Source organism: Leptopilina heterotoma, unplaced genomic scaffold, assembly GCF_015476425.1.
Source record: "Leptopilina heterotoma isolate Lh14 unplaced genomic scaffold, ASM1547642v1 Lhet_325, whole genome shotgun sequence".
NCBI classification, from domain to species: Eukaryota; Metazoa; Arthropoda; class Insecta; order Hymenoptera; family Figitidae; genus Leptopilina; species Leptopilina heterotoma.
The window spans coordinates 1128830-1148721 of NW_025111019.1; the positions used below are offsets into that span (position 1 = coordinate 1128830).

Sequence of the window (19892 nt, forward strand, 5' to 3'; positions counted from 1 at the left end):
CATTAAAGAAACAAATTTCTTGTCAAAGAAAAAATTTTTTTTCTTGGAGAAGAAATTTTTTTTTATTGCAAAATTTGTTTCTTTAATGAAAAAATTGTTTCTTCAGTGAAAAATTTGTTCTTTAATGGAAAAATTGTAATTTTTTGATTGGAGAACAAATTTTTCATTAATGAAACAATTTTTTCATTGAAAAAACAAATTTTTCATTTTAAAAAAAATTTCCTTCTCAAGGAAAAAGATTTTTTTTTATTAAGAAAAAAAAATTTTATTTTACCCGCGAAAGAAAAGTTTTTCAAGAAAAAGCATTTTTTAGAATATTAAATACATAAATAAAAACGGAATATTTCACGAAAATCCAAAAATTCATTTTCAAATTCATCCACACATTGAATAAGTGAGCGTCTTTCGTATAAATAAATAAAAAAAATAAAGATATGAAGTATCTGAATTAAGTGGAGAGCACAGTGTTTGGATGTGTGTGAGTAGAGGCAGCTCGGGTAGGAAACGATTTAAAAAAAACTACCCCTATTGCATTATTTGCATTACGTGTACATGTAAATAGATTTAATTGTAATTTACAAATTAATTACCTTTGTATTTAATTTTTAAGAGAATATACAAATTAATTTTTAATCAATTATTTATCCATCGAAAGATTTTTTTTTTCTTTTGTTTTTTATTAAATCAAATTCGCGAATTTGTAGATTTTCACTGTAATTATTAATTTGCCATAATTATTATTTTTTAAGTAAAAAAAAAATAAGAAACAAGAAATTGATCTTTGCGAATTTTTTTCTTTTCTCATTTTTTGTAAAAATTTTTGCGATATCGAAAAAAAATTTCTCTTCACAATTTTTAAAATTTAATTATTATTTTTCGATGGAATTTTATCGTAAAGTTATTATTTTTCATGGAAAAATAAAAATCTCGACAAAATTTTATCGAAAAATTGTTGTTTTTCGATAAAATTTTTTACCAAAAAATTATTTTTTTTCGATAAAAATGAAAATTTCGATTAAATTTTTTACCGAAAAATAATAATTTCGATGAAAAATTTTTTACCGAAAAATGATTATTTTTCGAATAAAAATAAAAACTTCGATGAAAAATTTCGTTACCGAAAAATAATAATTTCGATGAAAAATTTTTTACCGAAAAATTATAATTTTTCTCAATGAAATTAATTTCAAAAAAAAAAAAAAAAAATGTGAGTGAATAAAATTTTTTTTTCCTATTTACAATTTTGGGGGAAAGAAAAAAATTTGCAAAAATCGTCTCCATAAGATTAATTGTAGAATGAAAATCTACTCGAAAAAAAGGATTCCCGTTGGGGGATGAAATTAATTTTAAAAAAAAGAAAGGAAATGCTACAATTTTTTTCTGTTACAGCAAAATGTTATATATAAATATATATATTTATCATGAAAACAAAAATAAAAAAAAATTGTAAAACTAGTTGTGTAATTTTTGTAAAAGCGCATTTCTATAAGAAAGGGCCATAATCGACGCACTTAATCCCAACAATAGACTGTCCATATAAAAAAAAAAGAAAAATGTAGTAAAATTTAGGAAAGAAAAAAAAGAAAGCGATGTAATTGTTTCTATTCTCGTTGTTTCTAAATCCTCTTTTTTTTGGGAAAAAAAATTGTGACGCGCTCCGAAGAAAAAAGGAAATAAATTTAAATTAGAAAAATTCGATTCGATTCAATTCAATTCAATTCAATTCCATTGAAAAAATAAATGAAAATTAAAAAAGTAAAATTGAAAAAATAATTCAAGTTCTATTCAATTCCATTGAAAAAATAAATGAAAATTGTAAAAATAAAATTGAAAATATAATTTAAGTTCAATTCAATTATCAAAATAAACAAAATTGAAAAATTGAAAAAATTCGATTCAATTCAATTGAAAGAAAATTAAATATAATTGAAAGAATTCAATTAAATTTGATTCAATCGAGAAAATGAATTGAATTCAATTTAATTGAAAAAAATTGAATATAATTGAAAGAATTCAATTAAATTCGATTCAAAATAAATTAAATTCAATTCGATTGAAAAAAAAAATTGAATAATAAATAGAAAAATTCAATTTCTTTCAATTTGATTGAAAAAAATTAAACAAAACTGAAAAAATCAATTCTATTTGATTTCAATTTTAATTTTCAATTGAAAAAATAAATTAAATCAAATTAAAAAAAATTCAATTCAGTTGAAAAAATTCAATTAAATCCGATTCGAAACGAAAAATAAATTGAATTCAATTTTACAAAATTATTTTCTCCTTGGAGCGAAAAAAAAATTTCTTTAATTTAAATACGAAAAGTAAAGAGAAAATTAAAAATACAAAAAATTGGAAATATTAAAAATAGAAAAATAAAAATGGAAAAATATTGAAAACAGAAGAATTAAAAATGGAAATATTGAAGATAGAAATTTTAAAAATAAAAATAGAAATTTAAAGAATGAAAATAGAAATTTAAAGAATGAAAATAGAAATATTGAAAGAGGAAAAAATTGAAGAAGAAATTATAGAAATATTGAAAATGGAAAAATTGAGGAAGAAAACGATTGCGATTGGAAATAACGAGAGGAACGAGAGAAAATTCACTCGATACATTATATATTATAGTTTTATCGTTAGAGACAGAACACATATCACTGTTATTACTCGATAACGACGTCGTCGCAAAAAACGGAGTTATACTTGTAACCAGACTCATATTATAAATATTTAAAAAAAAACATAATAGAAGTAACTGTAATAATTTTACTGTCAAGGTGGCAGTACTTTTGTGTTAACAATCGAAATTTTTAGATTAGAGCCAGCATCACGTTACATTTCATCATAATAACATTGATGTAAACATATCACAGTATTATACAGAGAATAAAATGATCGAAAAAAAGACCGTTATTTTCATTTTTTTCGTATTTTAATTCGAATTGTATTTCAGTTTCAATTTTTTTTTTCATTTTTTTACTCAATTTATATTTCAGTTTCAATTTTGGAATATTTTTATCTATTATTTTCAAAAGTATTAATTATATTCGATTATTTTAAAGAATTTTAATATAAATTCAATTATTTTCAACAATTTTGATGAAATTCTTCTAAAAAAAATCATTATTTTCAAAATGTTTAATAAAATTCTTCTAAGAAATTCTATTATTTTCAGATACAATTTTAATAGAATTTCTAGGAAAAAATTCAATTATATTCAAGGAAATTTTAATAAAATTTCTCCAACAGTTTCAATTATTTTTAAAAATTGTACAATAAAATTTTTCTAAACAATATTCAATATTGTTCTCAAAAGTTTTTAATAAAATTCTTTGTAAATTTCAATTATTTTCAAAATTTTCAATTAAAATTATTTTCAAAAAATTTACATTATTTTTATGAAATTTGAATGAATTTCTTTTTAAAAAAAATGTTATTATTTACAAAAACTCTTAATAAAATTGTTTAAAAGAATTTAATTTTCTGTGAATAATTTTAATACAATTTAATATTTATTTAAAGAATTACTTTTAAAATTTTTAGTAAAAATTATTTTAAAAAAAAACTCCATTATTTTCAAGAAAATTCAAATAAATTCTTCAAAATAATTTAACTATTTTAAAAATTTTAATAAAAAATTTTTAAAAGAAAACAATTATTTTTTAAAATTATTAATTAAATGTAAATTTAAATTAAAATATTTACAAAATTTTAATTTTTCGAAATGTCGCATCTTTTTTGTAAACAAAAAAAGTTTATAAAAAATTTGACCACACATTTATATGCATCTAATAACTTTATTTTACAATATGAATAATTTACAAAAAAAAACTATAGTAAATTTGTACAAAAGAAAGGAAAACTTTTTACAAATTTTTTTACAAATTATTGATGAATTTATGAATTTTACCAAAATTCAGTGAGTCTTAAAAACTAAATTTTGTAAATTTTATCAAATTTGACCTAATTATTGATAAACTATTACAATTAAATATTATTTAAAAAAATGGTATGGACTTTACATTTTAAAGTGCACAATTTAAAGTCAAAATTATTTATAAATTTGAAGTGTAAAATATTTAAAGAAGTGAAAAGTGAAAAAGAAGTTTTTTGTATATAAATTTAAAATGTAAATTATATAAATTTAAAGTGTAAATTATATAAATTTGAAGTGTAAATTGTATAAATTTAAAGTGTAAATTAAATAAATTTAAAATGTAAATCATATAAATTTGATGTGTAAAATATACAAATTTCAAGTGTAAAGAATATAAATTTCAAGTGTATAGTATATAAATTCAAAGTGTAAATTTATAAAAATTTAAAGAGAAAACAATAACAAAAATTTTTTTATAAAAAATAAATTTTCAAAAATTTCTTGCAAAATGTGTGCAAAAACAAAATTCCACAATATCAAAATACTTGGACGATCAATATATTTAACTCTTGAATCGATAATCCCAATAATTTCGAATTGAAATTATTTTTCGTTTCTAATCCTTGACTTTCTCTCGAATAACAAACAAAAATCCAAAAACTTTAATCGCCAATCGTGTGAGTATCAAAAGAAAAATGATTTTCTTCTCATCACCGTAAATTCCATATATTGTAAACTTTTTTTTTCTCCGTTACTTGTCGAAAGGATGGAAAATTTTTCTGAACACCTCAGGTCCATGCCAGTGACCGCTGAAATTAAAATTCCATTTAGTGTATTTTTTTCAATTTACCCCCAAGTTTGCCAATTATTTAAAAATTAATTTTAATTTTTTAATAAACATATTTTTCAGTTTTTTCCAAAAATTTTTTTTTTTAATAATTCAAACAAATTCCTTTCTTTCATTCTATAATCGAATGTTTATAATAAATACCCTTTTTGTATAAATTAATTTTTTATCTTGTTTTCAATAATAATAAACTTGTTGTCAAATTAAAAATTGAGATCAAAGAAAAATTAAATTTCTCTATTATAATAAATACGATTAAAAATAGTTCTTTCAATTTCCAAATTAATTATAATAATGTTTTTGATAAATAAATTCTTTTTTATAAAAATGAATTGTGCCTGGAAAATTAATTATGAATAAATAAACGTTTTTTAATAAGAAAAAAATTTGTTTTCTCACTTTAACATCAAATTCCAGTAGATGAAGGGAAAAATATCCTTTTTCATTAAATATGCAATGCGTGATTCCTGTCCTTGATTATATGGAAATGTTTCGCGGGGATTTAATTTATAGTCAAATTCAGCGAGAATACATTTTTCATTGCCAGTGACAATTGGACAGGACGCGTAGCCTTCATAAACGTCGGACATTTCTCTTCCCTCCAAATGATCCATGAGATTTGTGTATAAAACTTTCACCTGCGATGCTGTCAAATTTATATGGCAATTTTTAAAATTTAATAAATCAGGCCTTTTTTTTTACCATAAAATAATTAATGTACGTTTGAAGACATTTTTAGAGTAAAATATTTATTAATTAAAAGAAAAAACTTGTAATGAAAATAAATGAATAAATAAGAAAGTGAAAAAAATAAACAAAGAAGTAAAAATAAATAAGAAAGTAAAAAATAAATAAAAAAGTAAAAAAAAACAAATAGGAAAGTAAAAAAATAAATAAAAAAGTAAGAAAACCAAATAGAAACGTCAAAAATAAATAAAAAAGTAAAAAATAAATAAAAAAGTAAAAAAAAACAAATAGGAAAATAAAAAATAAATAAAAAAGTAAAAAATAAATTAAAGAATAAAAAATAAATAAAGTATAAGAAAAGAATTAATTTTCAATTGAACAGAAAATTTCTCCTACCAACAGCAGCCATTGTTTTTGAATTCGGCGTATTTGTGCAGTCGCCGATACCAAAAATATTTTCGTATTTATCGTGACGAAGAGTTTTCTCATTCACACAAAGAAAACCCGATTCATTCGTTAAATCGCGATTTTTTTTGAGAACATCCGGAGTTGTCATTGGCGGTGTCACGTGTAAGAGTGAATACTGAAGAAAAAAAATTTTAATAATTGTTAATTTAATAATAAAAATTCAATAAAATAATATTAAAATAATAAAAAGTAATAATTCCTAATAATAATTAATAGAAAACTTGATTTTATTTATTTATTTGTTTTTTGAATTCTCGAACCTTTTCCACTTTCGTCTCGTCGGGTTTCGTGAGATTTTGAAAAACTGCCTCACATTTATCGGGTCGCACTTCAATTAAATTTGTCGTCAAATTAACACGAACGTCACGATTTTTACACACCTCCCATAGTGCGTCGGCATATTTTTTCACTCCGAAAATCACTGGCAGTGAAGTATTGTAAACAACGTCAATATTGTTCCTCAAATTTTGCTGGAAAACAAAATATTCATTTTTCAAAAATTCTACATTAAAAAAGAAAGGATTTTTAATTAAAATTTAAATATATAACGTTTAAATTAAAAAATTCAATTCTTAATTTTTATTTATAAAAATACATCCATTTAATTCTTTCGAGAAATTTTATTCTAATTTTTAAAAAAGTATTAATTGAATTCTTTCGTGAAATTTTCGTTAAAATTTTATTCAAAATAATTGAATTCCCATGAAGAATTTTATTAATTATGAAAATAATTGATTTATTAAATTTTTCAAAAACAATTGAATTTATTTCGAGGAATAAAAATAAAATTAAAAAAATAATTCCAATTCTAAAAATAGTAATTATAATGAAAATAAAATAGTTAAAATAAGACAATAAGCAAACGAATGAAAATTTACGTTTCTCCAGAAAGCCTCGGCGAGATACATTATTTTTTGCGGTGCTCCTGCACATTTAATCGGCGTGTTTGGATACGTAAAATGTGCCGTTCCATTATTTGTCTTTTTAATGGCACCAAAAACTTTTGGCACCGTTTCCGGACTGTAAATCGAGCACACCGTTGATTCTGGATTATCAAGACCCTCAACCAGTCCAGGAATCTTGAAAATAGAAAATTATTTATTCTTCTCGTCATAGAAAAATGTAATTTCAATTTTTTTTTTAGTTAAAAAAAGAAAATTTCAATTTTTTTTTAGCTAAAAAGAGAAAATTTCAATTTTTTCTTTTTAGCTGAAAAGAGATAATTTCAATTTTTTTTTATCAAGAAAAGATAATTTCAATTTTTTTCGTCATAAAAAAAGTAATTTCAATTTTTTTTTTACCTAAAAACAGAAAACTTTAAATTTTTTTTAGCTAAAAAGAGAAAATTTTAATTTTTCTTTGCATAAAAAAAATATAATTTCAATTTTTTATTCAAAAAATAGTAATTTCAATTTTTTTCTGCTAAAAAAAATAATAATTAAAATAATAAATACTCAACAGCTTGCCAATTGAGTTTGAGGCCAAGGGCAACAATTAAAATCTCATACTGAACAGTATCGCCATTTTTTGTAATTATTTTGTTATTTTTCGCATCGATTTCCATGACACAATCCTTTATCCATTGGGCATTTTTCGGCAGGACGTCTTTCATTGGTCGTCGACATTTTTTTACGTTCCCAATTCCGCCTCCGACTAATGTGAAAAATGGCTGATAATAGTGATACTGGAAAGGAAAAGAAATTCTTTTAAATTATTTATTTATTTATTTTTTTTGAGTTAATAAACGAAAAAACTACATTTATTTCATTTACTTTTAAGTTAATTAGTTAAATTAGTTTTTTTTTACTCAGTTTTAAGTTAATTGTCAAATAAAATTAATTGTACTTAAAATTATTTACTTAAAAAAAAATTAGTAATTAATTTAATTAAGTTGACAAAAATTTTAATGAATTTAAATTTGTATACTTCGGCCGGATCAACGACTATCACATGAGATGGTTTCTCGTTGAAGTTTTTTGATAATTTAGCCGCCATTGAACATCCGCCCGTTCCTCCTCCAAGTACCAAAATTTTACACCTGTCGAAATTAATTTTTAAAAAATTTTAGTTGGTACATAATTTTTTTTTTTTTATAACAAAAAACAAATAATAAGAATAAAAATAGAAAAAAATAATAGTAGTCAAAAAATAAAATAAAGAAAATAATATATCTACTAATAAAAAAATTATAGTAATTGTAACAAAAAGAAAATAATAAAATTAAAAATAACAATAGTTAATGAAAATAATTTTTAAAATAATCCGGTTTGTTAATAATTGAAATTGAACATTTAATTATTCAATTTTATTAAAATTTTAGAAAATAATTGAATTATTTTGAAAAATTTTTTTATAACGAATTAAGAAAAATATGAATTCTTTCGTGAAATTTTTTTTGAAAATAATTGAATTTTTGCAATGAATTTTACTATTTATAAATATAATTGAATTGTTTCGAAGAATTTTTTAAAACTATAGAAAATAATTGAATTCTTTCGAAAAACATTATTAAAAATTGAATTCTTTCATGAAATTTTATTAAAATTGTATTAAAAATAATTGAATTCTTGCGAAGAATTTTACTAAAATTTTTGAAATTAATAAATAGGAATAATTAATTAGTAAATTAGTTGATAATTGAATTTTTTTAAACTTTGAATTTGAAGTTATTCAAAAATTGAATTCCCGTGAAGAATTTTATTATTTATGAAAATAATTGAAGAATTTTATTAAAATTTTCGAAAATAATTGAATTTATTTTGAGGAATTAAATTAATGTTTTAGAAAATAATTCCAATTGTGAAAATAATATAATAATAATAAAATTATAGGAATTTGTTAAAAATAAAAATAGCAATAACAATAATATTCAAAATTTCACTTACAATGAAATCTGTACTACTTATTTTTTTATAGCAAAGAATGCGTCATTTTATTTTTCTTTTTTTTTGTATAAAAAGTAATAAAAAGATTTTTTATTGTACTCACGAGTGATGAGCGAATCGAACATTTTGGAGATTTGTCGTCTTCAATGTCGACAAATTTCGATTAATAATTCCATACATAATTAATCTCCTTCCTTTGTTAATTTATAATTATATAAAAGTAAAAATTCACCTTAATTTGTTAATTTTTATATCTAGAAAGAAAAAAAGGAAATAGAATGTAGAATTCACAAGGTAACAATCGTAACAATATTTTTACAAGCGGCAGTTAATTACTAAAATCACTAAAATATATATATTATTTACATTATATAATAACAACGATTTAGCCGAAAAGTAGAATTTTTCCATTTAAAAATTGTCAAAGAAACTCGAAATTACACGTACTAATGATAAAAATAATCAATTTCTAATTATTATCTCGAGAAATCGGAATTGTTTTGCTTTCAAATATATTCAAACGTCAAATAAACGTCAAATTTTGAGGTTATAAAACACTTATCTTCGTAAATGCATTTTGCATTACGCATTTAAAATAGAGAAAATAAAAGTTATTTCTTAAAAATACCTTGGATTTAAAAATACTATTGGTCCTGGAGTTTTCTGTGCATAATAATGCATTCGATTTTCAGTAAATACTTGTGGAGAATAATTGTTAAAAATAACTGTTTTTTTAGATAAAAAAAAGATACACCGCTACTGCATAAAAGAGATAAAAGATAATAAAAGATAAAAACCGACAAAAACATAAAATACGTCAAATGGAATGGATAAAAATTATCTTTTTCGATTTATCTGTCAAAGTCAGTAAAAACCTTCAAAATTACAAATTGAAAATAGGAAAAAATTTTTTTTAAAAATATTTGAAATTTTGTTTACAATTTGCAATTTCGAGTAATAAAGGAGTAAAAAGAGTGAAAATTAGAAATAAAATAGCAATTTTTTCAAAAATAATATTTAAATGGTATTAATTTGGAAGTTCAGTTGACTCACGTAATTATTATCCAACCGGAAATGCTCCATCGACGAACGTGAGAAATTTTTCTTTTCCACTTTGGCACGTGCCCCCATATGATTACACTGGTTCAGCGCTGATCAATTTTTATCCGATAAATTGTTTATCTCGACCAGGAAATTAGCGAAAATATGGTGAGTTCACTTGCGATTCTCATGGGTATTAATTCCAAAGTATTTTTAAATTCGCAACTATTTTTTATTCACAAGAAAATCACAAAGTACTTGGCGTGAAGAATTTTTGAGGTTAGCTTCGCCTTTGTAAATTGTAATTCTCAAAACTCCTTTATTAAATGTTATTCTCGTTATTTTTATTTTCATTTTTTCAAAATTTCTTAAAAGAGAAATAATTTTTTAAATTAAAATCTCTTATAGGAAAATTATTTCCAAGTTGCGTTTTTCCTTTAAAAATTTTGCGTCTTTTCGATCGCTTATTTTGAGGTTATGTTTGCTTCACAAAAGAATTTCGAAGAGAAAATAAAATAAGATTTTGACTTTTTTTTCGGTATTTCTTTTAGGCTAGTTTGAAAGCAGAAAATCCGGAGAAACCTGGACCCGATGTTCCACCAGTTCATCGAATCCGGATTACTTTGACTTCACGTAATGTCAGGTCTTTGGAGAAGGGTGAGTTTCGTACATTTTTCGATCAATTTTTTTAATTTTTTTTTTTATTATTTATTACTTTCAATTTGACATTTTCCCTAATTTTTTTTTTTCTTGTATTTGTAAATATCAAAATTTTAAATCGAAAATCGATTTTTTATTTTAAAAAAATCCAAATTAGTTTTCAATACAATTTTTTATTGAATTAGAAATTTCACTAAAATTAAAAGATATGAATTTGAAATTTAAACAGAATTAAAAGAAATTAATTACAAAAAAAACGAATTAGAATTAAAACAAAATCAATAAACTTTTATTCGAATTAAAAGAAAATTAATTAAAAATTTAATTATAGAATTAAAAGAAATTAATGAGAAATTAAAGGAAATTTAAAAGAATCGAATTAGAATTTAAAAAAACGAATTAGAAATTTAAGGCAAGAATTAGAATTAAAAGAAATAAATGAATTAGAAATTTAATTCGAATTAAAAGAAATTAATTAAAAATTTAATTCGAATTAAAAGAAATTAAAGGGAAATTAAAAAATAGGGAATAAGTATTAAAAGAGACGAATTACAATTAAAAGAAAATGAATTAGAAATTTAATTCGAATTAAAAGAAATTAAAGGAAAATTAAAAAAAGCGAATTAGAATTAAAAGAAACGAATTAGAATCAAAAGAAAAGGAATTAGAAATTTAATTCGAATTAAAGGAAATTAATTAGGAGGAAAATTAAAAGAATCTAATTAGAATTAAAAGAGACGAATTCGAATTAAAAGAAACGAATTATAGAATTAAAAGGAAACGAATTAGAAATTTAATTCGAATTAAAAGAAATTAATTAGAAATTAAAGGAAAATTAAAAAAGCGAATTCGAATTAAAAGAAATTAATTAGAAATTAAAGGAAAGTTAAAAGAAACGAATTAGAAATTTAAGTCGAGAATTAAAAGAAACGAATTAGAATTAAAAGGAAACGAATTAGAAATGTAAGTCGAGAATAAAAAGAAACGAATTAGAATTAAGAGAAAATGAATTAGAAATTTAATTTGTAAATAATTTTTTTTATTCTAAAATTGCAGTGTGCTCGGAATTGATTAACGGAGCGAAGAAGCAAAAATTGAAGGTAAAGGGACCGGTTCGTTTACCGACGAAAATTTTGAGGATCACGACACGCAAAACTCCTTGCGGTGAGGGTTCAAAGACATGGGATCGCTTCCAAATGCGAATTCACAAGCGAGTCATTGATCTTTATTCGCCTTCCGAAATCGTCAAGCAAATCACCAGCATCTCCATTGAACCTGGCGTAGAAGTCGAAGTCACAATTGCCAACGATTAAACACTGAATTTCTTTTTTTTAAGAAAAAAAACTATTTTTCTTCTTTTTGGCATTTAGAAATTTGCAAATAAAATCGCAAAACAAAAAAAAAAACAGTAAATCTGCCTTCTTCATTACGCTCCGATTCCTTTTTTTCAAATTTATTCACGAAAAAATGAATGAAAATTAAGGTAAATTTTTATTCACTTATTTTCATTGAAATTGATTTTAGTTTTAATTATTTATCATTTGTTGATGTTATTTATTATGTTAATTTTCACTATAATATTAATTTCAAGTACAATATTTTAATTTGAATGTTAAAAATGATTTTAATTAAATTTAAAAAAAAATTATTTATTAGTAATTTTCGGCAATTTTTGAATATGTATTCAATTGAAAATTGGAAATTTCGATACAATTTAATTCAATTGAAAAGTATTGAAAACTCTTACGCAGAATTTTATTAAATTTTCTGAAAATAATTAAATTGTCTCGAAAAATTTCAATTTTCAATTGAATAATTGAATTGAACTGAAAAGAATTGAAAATAATTGAACTATTACGAAGAATTTTATTAAATTTTCTGAAAATAATAAAATTGTGTCTAAAAATTTCAATTTTCAATTAAATAATTGAATTGAACTGAAAAGAATTGAAAATAATTAAACTATGACGAAGAATTTTATTAAATTTTCTAAAAATAATTAAATTGTTTCGAAAAATTTCAATTTTCAATTGAATAATTGAAAATAATTTAACTGTTATGAAGAATTATATTGAATTTTTTGAAAATAATTAAATTGTTTCAAAAAATTTCAGTTTTCAATTGAATAATTAAACTATGACGAAGAATTTTATTAAATTTTCTGAAAGAAAATTAAATTGTTTTGAAAAATTTCAATTTTCAATTGAATAATTGAATTGAATTGAAAAGAATTGAAAATAATTAAATTGTGTCGAGTAATTGAATTGAATTGAAAATAATTGCAAATAATTGAAGTCTTATGAAGAATTTTATTAAATTTTCTGAAAATAATTAAATTGTTTCAAAAAATTTTAATTTTCAATTAAGTGTTTAATTATTTTCAGAAAATTTTATAAAATTCTTTGTAAGATTTAAATTATTTTCAATTCTTTTCAATTACCTTTTAAAAAATAATCTAAAATTTCTTGAAAGAATTCAATTATTTTTCTAAAATAACAAAATTCTTCGCCTGGAATTAAATTATTTTGAATAAAATTTATAACGAAAATTCCTCGATATAGAATTCAATTACTTTTCAAAAGCTTTGATAACATTTTTTTTTTATAAAAATTCAATTATTGTCACATAAAAAAAATTCAAATTATTTTCCACAACTTTAAATAAAATTTCTTCCAAAGAATTCAATTATTTTAAAGATTATAATAAAATTCCTCGAATGAATTCAATTATTTTAAAAAAATTGCAATAAAAAGTCAGAAGAATTCCATTATTTTCCACAAATTTTACAATTCAATTCTTGAGATTTTTTTGATAATAATTAAGATCTTTCGAAGAATTTTATCAAATTTTTGGCAAATCATTCAATTCTTTTAAAGAAAAATTCAATTCCTGGGAAGATAAAACTATTGAAAATAATTGAATTTCAATAAAAAATTGTATTAGAATTTTTGAAATTAATTGAATTTTGTCAAATAATTTTATTCAGATTTTAAGAATTGTAAAATTTATAAATTAATTGAATTTCAATAATAAATTTTATCAATACTTTTCAAAATAATTGAATTCTTACAATTAATTGTAAAATTTATGAAAATAATTGAATTTTATTAATGAATCATTTCAAAACTTTTGAAAATTATTGAATTCTTGTTTGAAAGAATTTTACATTTCACAAAAAGAATTGAATTTAAATAAAGAATTCTATCAAAACTTTTGAAAATAATTGAATTTTCTACGAGGAATTTTATAATTTATAAAAATAATTGAATTTATTGCGAAGAATTTTATTTTTTACGGAAATAATTGAATTCTTGCGAAGAATTTTATTTTTTACGGAAATAATAATTGAATTATTGCGAATAATTTTATTTAGATTTTTGAAAATAATTGAATTCTAGAATTTTTTTTTAAAAAAATTTTACATTTCATAGTAATAATTGAATTTTAAAAGAGAATTTTATCAAATCTTTTGAAAATAATTAAAAAATAAAAAATCATACGAAAATTTTTGTTTTATGGAAATAATTGAAATTCTTCGTCAGAATTTTTTTTTTAAAGTCGATCAAAGGCCTAGGATTTGTTAATTAAAATAGCAATTCTTTTTTTTAGAATTATATATCTGAAAAAATTGCTTAATACAAATATTGGTGGTTGTCGTTTCATTTTTTTGTTTTTTTTTCATCAATATTAAAATGCCGGGGAAAAATTGTATAAACAAAAAAAAATAATAAAATAATTTTCCTCCTTTTTTTTTATCTAATCCTCCTCCTTCTGTGAATCCGCGTTCTCATTGTCGTCCTCGCCGCCGCTAAAGTCGCCCATGCCCTCAACTTCCTCCTCGTCGTCGTCGCCAGCGACTTCGGCATTTTCCATCTCCGCCCTCTCCATTTGTCGCTGGAGTTCCGCCTCGTCCGTCGCGGTCACGACCTTCGGCTGTAAAAATTTAATTTTCTCCTTTAAATAAACATTTTTTATAAAAAAAAAAATAGAATTTCTTTTTTTTTTTTCCTTCTAAATAAATATTTTTATGTCAAAATTTCTATTTTTCGTTTGAAAATAAATCATTTTTATGGCAAAATTTCAATTTTTTGCCTCTGAATAAATATTTTCCGTAGTCGAAAATTTTATTTTGCTCTAAATGAATATTTTTGAGTAATAAAAAATAGACTTTTTTGTTTTTTTCTCCTAAATAAAATATAGTTTTGAATTTAAAAAAAAAACCGAATTTCTACTTTTTCTCCTAAATAAATATTTTCAATTATAAGAAAATGAATTTAGAGTTTTTGTAAATAAATTAAATTCTTTTGAAGAATTTCTTTAAGTTTCTTTAGGAAATAATGTAGTTTTTTGAATAATTTTAATTTAAAGTTTTGAAAATAATTAAATTAAACGAAGAATTTTTTTCAACTTTGTAAAATAATTGTGTTTGTTAATAATTATAGTTAAATATTTAATTAAATTGATATTTATTAAAATTGTATTGAAAATAATTGAATTCCTGAGAAGAATTTTATGTATTTACAAAAAATAATTTAATTCTTTCGATAAATTTTACTATTTATAAAAATAATTCAATTGTTCCCAAGGATTTATTAAAATTTTAGAAAATATGTAATTGAATTTTGTTAAAGAATTTTACTATTTATAAAAATATTTGAATTGTTTCAAGGAATTTATTAAAATTATTATTTATTTTTTTAGAAAAAAAAAATTGAATTCTATAGTGAAATTTTATTTAAATTAATTTAATTTCTGCAAAGATTTTACTATTTTAAAAAAATATTTGAATTGTTTCGACAGATTTGTTAAAATTTTAGAAAATAATTAAATTTTACGCAAAGATTTTAATATTTTAAAAAAAGTATTTGAATTGTTTCGAAAAGATTTATTAATATTTTAGAAAATAATTTATTTTTTGCAAAGATTTTAATATTTTAAAAAAAGTTATTGAATTGTTTCAAAGATTTTATTATAATTTTAGAAAAAAAAAATTGAATTCTTTAGTGAATTTTTATTAAAATAATTAAACTTCTGCAAAGATTTTACTACTTTCAAAAAAAAAAAAAAAATAAATACATAATTGAATTTTTTCGACGGTTTTATTAAAATTTTAGAAAATAATTGAATTTTTAAAAAGAATTTTATAACTATTTGTTTTACTATTTATAAAAATAATTGAATGGTTTCAAAGGATTTATTAAAATTTTTAGAAAATAACTAAATTCTTTCTTGAAATTTGTTTCTAAATTTTGTTGAAAATAATTGAATTTTTGTCAAAAATGAATATTTCATAATAAAAAAAAAAAAATGTTGTAAATTGCATAATAATAATAAAATAATAAATTTTGATTCTTACAGCCATTTGAATTGCAAAAACGCCTCCAAGTGTTGTTATTTTTTCCTTAATGACTTCAATGGCATCGTTGAGGGCCTTTAGACCGTCTTGCTTTTCCGGTGTACTCGTCGTCATTACTGTAAGTAATTCAATTTTTATTTTTCACAAATTTATATTTCCTTTTTTTTTTTATCGTTTTTTGCAATTTTTTGTGGAGGAAAAAGAAATGTAGGATTTTACCATAAAGTGGTGGAGCAATTAAATTGATTTTAATCGGAAGTTCCTCGGTGGAAAGCGCCAAACCGGATTTTAGTGCCGCTTTAACTGCATCGATTCCCTCGTACGAATAACAAGCGCATTCAATGTCAGCGCGAATTTTCACCGCCTGCGACGTTAATTTTCTTTTAATATTATTTAATAACACCTCCTTTGTCTCGTCGTCCAAGCCGCATTCAGCCAAAATTGACGGATCTCTAAAAATCAAAAATTACAAATTAAAAACAAAAAAACGGAGTTTCTTTCTTTTTTTCTTTTGAAAATTAAATTTTCCTTAAAATTTGATTTGGAAAAAATTTTATTACCTAAAGGAATTAATTTGAGTTTAAATCAAAATTAAGATCGGGAATAATTCGTTTTTATAGAAAGGAAATTAATTAATAAATAATTAAATTTATTTTCTGAACGAATCAATTTGAGTTTGAATCAAAATTAAGATAAGAAATTAATTTGATTTTATAGAAAGTAAATTAATTAATAAATAATTAAATTAATTTTCTCTATTGAAAAATTTATTTCTTTTTTTTGTTTTCGTTAAAGTTTAATTCCGAAAATAAGAAAAATAGGGTAAAAATACTAACAGGACTGATTGCTTGAAGAAATCGTAAGCAGAGGCTTTTTGCTTTTTGTATTTCTCCTCAAAATACCAGGCGGTTTTTTGATAGAGTTCCTCCAATTGCTCGTCATTTTCGTAGTGCAATAATTCCGCCACGTGTCGAAGAATTGAATTCACAGCTTTTGCTTTTGCATATCGTTCTGTACATTTTTCCACGTCCTCCGCGGAAACTCGTCGCTTACTCAAATCAATATAACCTGAAAGGAAAAAAATCGTTAAAATCAAAAAACGTCAATTTTAGATATAAAACCTAATTATTAATTTCATTATTTAATGGAATTAGAAATTTAGAATTAACAAAATAGAATAAATCAAAATTGTTGAAAATATTTGAATTTATATTAAAATTCTTGAAAATAATCGAATTTAATTAATATTTTTTTTTAAATAATTATATTCTTTCGAGAAATTTTATTAAAATTGTATTAAATATTATGTTCTTAATAAGTGAATTCTTTAAATTTTGAATTTAAAAATTAATGTATATTCTTGAAAATATAACATTTTTTAATTTACAAACTAATAATAAATGGAAATTACCTTTTTCCTTGTCGACTCGAATGACGACGACGGGCTCAGTTTTTCCTACTCTAATTAATTTATTAATGGAACGAATACGTCTTCTCGACAATTCCGAGAGCAAAATCATACCCTCGATATTATTGTATTCCAATAAATGAACGTATGCTCCCATTTCGGCGATACTCCGAACGTTGACCATAACAACATCCTCGACCTCCGGATATTTCGCCTTGTAATAACGACACGACAACACCATTTTGCTAGATAAAAATAGATATTTTAAATAATTCACCCCACAACTAAAAATCGCGAAAATTTCCCTACTTTTTTTAAATATTAAGTAGAAATTCTCATTTCTCATCCAGCAGCTAATTCGAGAAATATTTCACTTTAAAAAAGAACATTAAAAGAAACCAAAACGAGTAAATTATAAAATGAAATAAATAGGAATTTAATTACAAAATAATGAATTTTAATATTTGCAAACGGATAGTATTTAATTATTTCATTATTATTATAAACTTTTTGTACATATTTTACTCTTTTCGATTTTGAGGTTAGGTTACCGACAATTGCCAGTTTAGTCGGAAATAAACAATGGAGTTGAATCGGTAGTGGTAAAAATTATTATTCACTTACTTAAAATACTGTAGACTGTGTTTTTGTATTTAAAATTTTTGTAAAAATTCACCGATTATATAGAAATTTAGTTCTAATCTGTCAATATCCATGCGTGTGTGATCCGTGCAGACTGACCATAACCATCAAAAGCCCAAGAAGCGAAAAGTGTTTACAGATACCTACCTTACCATACGGGGATAAGTTCCTACCTGTTTTTGTCCAATTTGAAAGAAATTTAAAAATTTGACGATTTTTATTTATAAAACGACACAAAATTAAATAATATTTTAGAAAATCGTTATTATAATCTTAATTTGCAAACATTTAAATCGAAATGATAATTTGCAAAGAGAAATTCTTTCTGAAATATGTGAACAATTGAAAATATTCCACTAGGGATAACTAGGGAATTTTAGATTAGAAAGAGAGGCAACATTGTGGAACTCTAGCGGTGAATTGTGGATCTTTCCCAATTTTCGAATGTCGACTCGACTCGACAAATTTTCTTAAACTGTTTTCAAAACAAATTTGGAAAATTCATAACTCAAAAAATTCGCCAATTAGACAAAAATAAAAAAATACGTTCTTTATATTTTTTTTATAAGGAACAAGAAAAAAAGCTATTTAACCACAAATTTAGAAGGTAAATTTCTTGTGGAAACTATATTAAGAACTAATTTTTCGCATATATTTTATTTGATATTTTGTTTTATTTAAATCGAACGAATCGTATTCATCGGATTTTCAAAATTCAAAATGTCGGATTCAATATGGAGGGCGATTATTAAAAAATGGCCGAATTTGCTTAAAATTCATTACTCGGGGGTTTTCGGGGTCGCTGATTACGAATTCAATGTCAGATTTTTGAAATTCAAAATGGCGGATCCAATATGGCGGACAATTTTTAAAAAAATGACTAAATTTAATGAAACTTGTTACTCGGGGGTTTTCGAGGTCGCTGATCACTAATTTAATGTCAGATTTTTGAAATTTAAAATGGCGGATCCAATATGGCGGACAATTTTTTAAAAAATGACCAAATTTAATGAAACTTGTTACTCGGGGGGTTTTCGAGGTCGCTGATCACTAATTTGACGTCGGATTTTTAATATTCAAAATGGTGGATCCAATATGGCGGACAATTTTTAAAAAAATGACCAAATTTAATCAAAAATTGTTACTCGGGGGTTTTCGGGGTCGCTGATTACGAATTTAATGTCAGATTTTTGAAATTCAAAATGGCGGATCTAATATGGCGGACAATTTTTATAAATATGACCAAATTTAATGAAACTTGTTACTTGGGGGTTTTCGGGGTCTCTGATTACGAATTCAATGTCAGATTTTTAAAATTCAAAATGGCGGATCCAATATGGCGGACAATTTTTTAAAAAATGACTAAATTTAATGAAACTTGTTACTCGGGGGTTTTCGGGGTCGCTGATCACTAATTTAATGTCAGATTTTTGCAATTCAAAATGGTGGATCCAATATGGCGGACAATTTTTTAAAAAAATGACCAAATTTAATGAAACTTGTTACTCGGGGGTTTTCGAGGTCGCTGATCACTAATTTGACGTCGGATTTTTAATATTCAAAATGGCGGAGAATTTTTTAAAAAATTTAATTTAATTTGTTACGAAAGGAAAAAAAAATTTAATTTCGGTACATAAAAGAAAAAAAAGGAAGAAATTGTAAACTAAACCATTAATTATTTTTAATTGGAAATGTAGATCAAATGAAAAGTCGGTGAGATAGTAAAGTATAATATTAAGAGTAGTTCTCTCAATTCAGTGTAATCGTGACTTACTTAGATTAATAAACAGGTAAGCCGGTAATTGTCTGGCAAGGTATAAAAAATGTATATAAATAATAATATAAATATAAACTAAAATAAATCTTTACTTTCAGTACACTTTTGACTAAAATCGTTTGGTTTTAGTCAAAAGTGGACTGAAAGTGAGATTTATTTTCTACAGTGATATAAAGAAGAATTTTGAAAAAAAAGTACATAGAATGATTTAAAAAAAATTAAAAAAAAAAAAAATAAAAAA

The 19892-nt window shown here is 22.5% G+C and overlaps 3 protein-coding genes across 4 annotated transcripts; 1 reads left to right on the forward strand and 2 right to left on the reverse strand.

Moving 5' to 3' along the window:
* Positions 1–4286: 4286 nt before the first annotated feature.
* LOC122504902 (sulfide:quinone oxidoreductase, mitochondrial) lies at positions 4287–9549 on the reverse strand. 2 transcript variants are annotated; one of them, XM_043616227.1, is made up of 9 exons: positions 9396–9549; positions 8871–9021; positions 7809–7920; positions 7342–7566; positions 6761–6961; positions 6143–6352; positions 5811–5997; positions 5127–5373; positions 4287–4689 (listed from the first exon to the last, which is right to left on the reverse strand). In XM_043616227.1, exons 2-9 carry the CDS (start codon positions 8945–8947, stop codon positions 4632–4634), a joined length of 1317 nt encoding a protein of 438 aa, XP_043472162.1. In that variant the 5' UTR covers positions 8948–9021; positions 9396–9549; the 3' UTR covers positions 4287–4631. The 2 variants fall into 2 exon arrangements, with proteins under 2 accessions (XP_043472162.1, XP_043472163.1); XM_043616228.1 differs by lacking the exon at positions 9396–9549 and adding an exon at positions 9134–9294.
* A 266-nt stretch (positions 9550–9815) lies between these two features.
* Positions 9816–11881, forward strand: LOC122504903 (40S ribosomal protein S20). Its single transcript, XM_043616229.1, has 3 exons — positions 9816–9976; positions 10360–10465; positions 11525–11881. The coding sequence occupies exons 1-3, from the start codon at positions 9974–9976 to the stop codon at positions 11779–11781; spliced, it is 366 nt and encodes a 121-aa protein (XP_043472164.1). The 5' UTR covers positions 9816–9973; the 3' UTR covers positions 11782–11881.
* Positions 11882–14076: 2195 nt separating this feature from the next.
* Positions 14077–18013, reverse strand: LOC122504886 (eukaryotic translation initiation factor 2 subunit 1). The gene is made up of 6 exons (XM_043616211.1): positions 17857–18013; positions 17236–17477; positions 16661–16892; positions 16044–16276; positions 15825–15940; positions 14077–14401 (listed from the first exon to the last, which is right to left on the reverse strand). Exons 2-6 carry the CDS (start codon positions 17471–17473, stop codon positions 14225–14227), a joined length of 996 nt encoding a protein of 331 aa, XP_043472146.1. The 5' UTR covers positions 17474–17477; positions 17857–18013; the 3' UTR covers positions 14077–14224.
* Between the last annotated feature and the right edge of the window lie 1879 nt (positions 18014–19892).

Excerpts from the sequence above, each read along its gene's own strand:
- LOC122504886 (XM_043616211.1), bottom strand. The coding sequence starts at position 17,473 with ATGGTGTTGTCGTGTCGTTATTACAAGGCGAAATATCCGGAGGTCGAG. Across the intron at positions 16,893-17,235 it reads TCGAGTCGACAAGGAAAAAG|GTTATATTGATTTGAGTAAG; the intron begins GTAATTTCCATT and ends TTTTCCTTTCAG. Across the intron at positions 15,941-16,043 it reads AATTGCTCCACCACTTTATG|TAATGACGACGAGTACACCG; the intron begins GTAAAATCCTAC and ends AATTACTTACAG.
- LOC122504903 (XM_043616229.1), top strand. Across the intron at positions 10,466-11,524 it reads TGTCAGGTCTTTGGAGAAGG|TGTGCTCGGAATTGATTAAC; the intron begins GTGAGTTTCGTA and ends CTAAAATTGCAG.
- LOC122504902 (XM_043616227.1), bottom strand. The coding sequence starts at position 8,947 with ATGTATGGAATTATTAATCGAAATTTGTCGACATTGAAGACGACAAAT. Across the intron at positions 5,374-5,810 it reads AAAAACAATGGCTGCTGTTG|CATCGCAGGTGAAAGTTTTA; the intron begins GTAGGAGAAATT and ends TAAATTTGACAG. Across the intron at positions 4,690-5,126 it reads TACTGGAATTTGATGTTAAA|CGGTCACTGGCATGGACCTG; the intron begins GTGAGAAAACAA and ends TTTTAATTTCAG.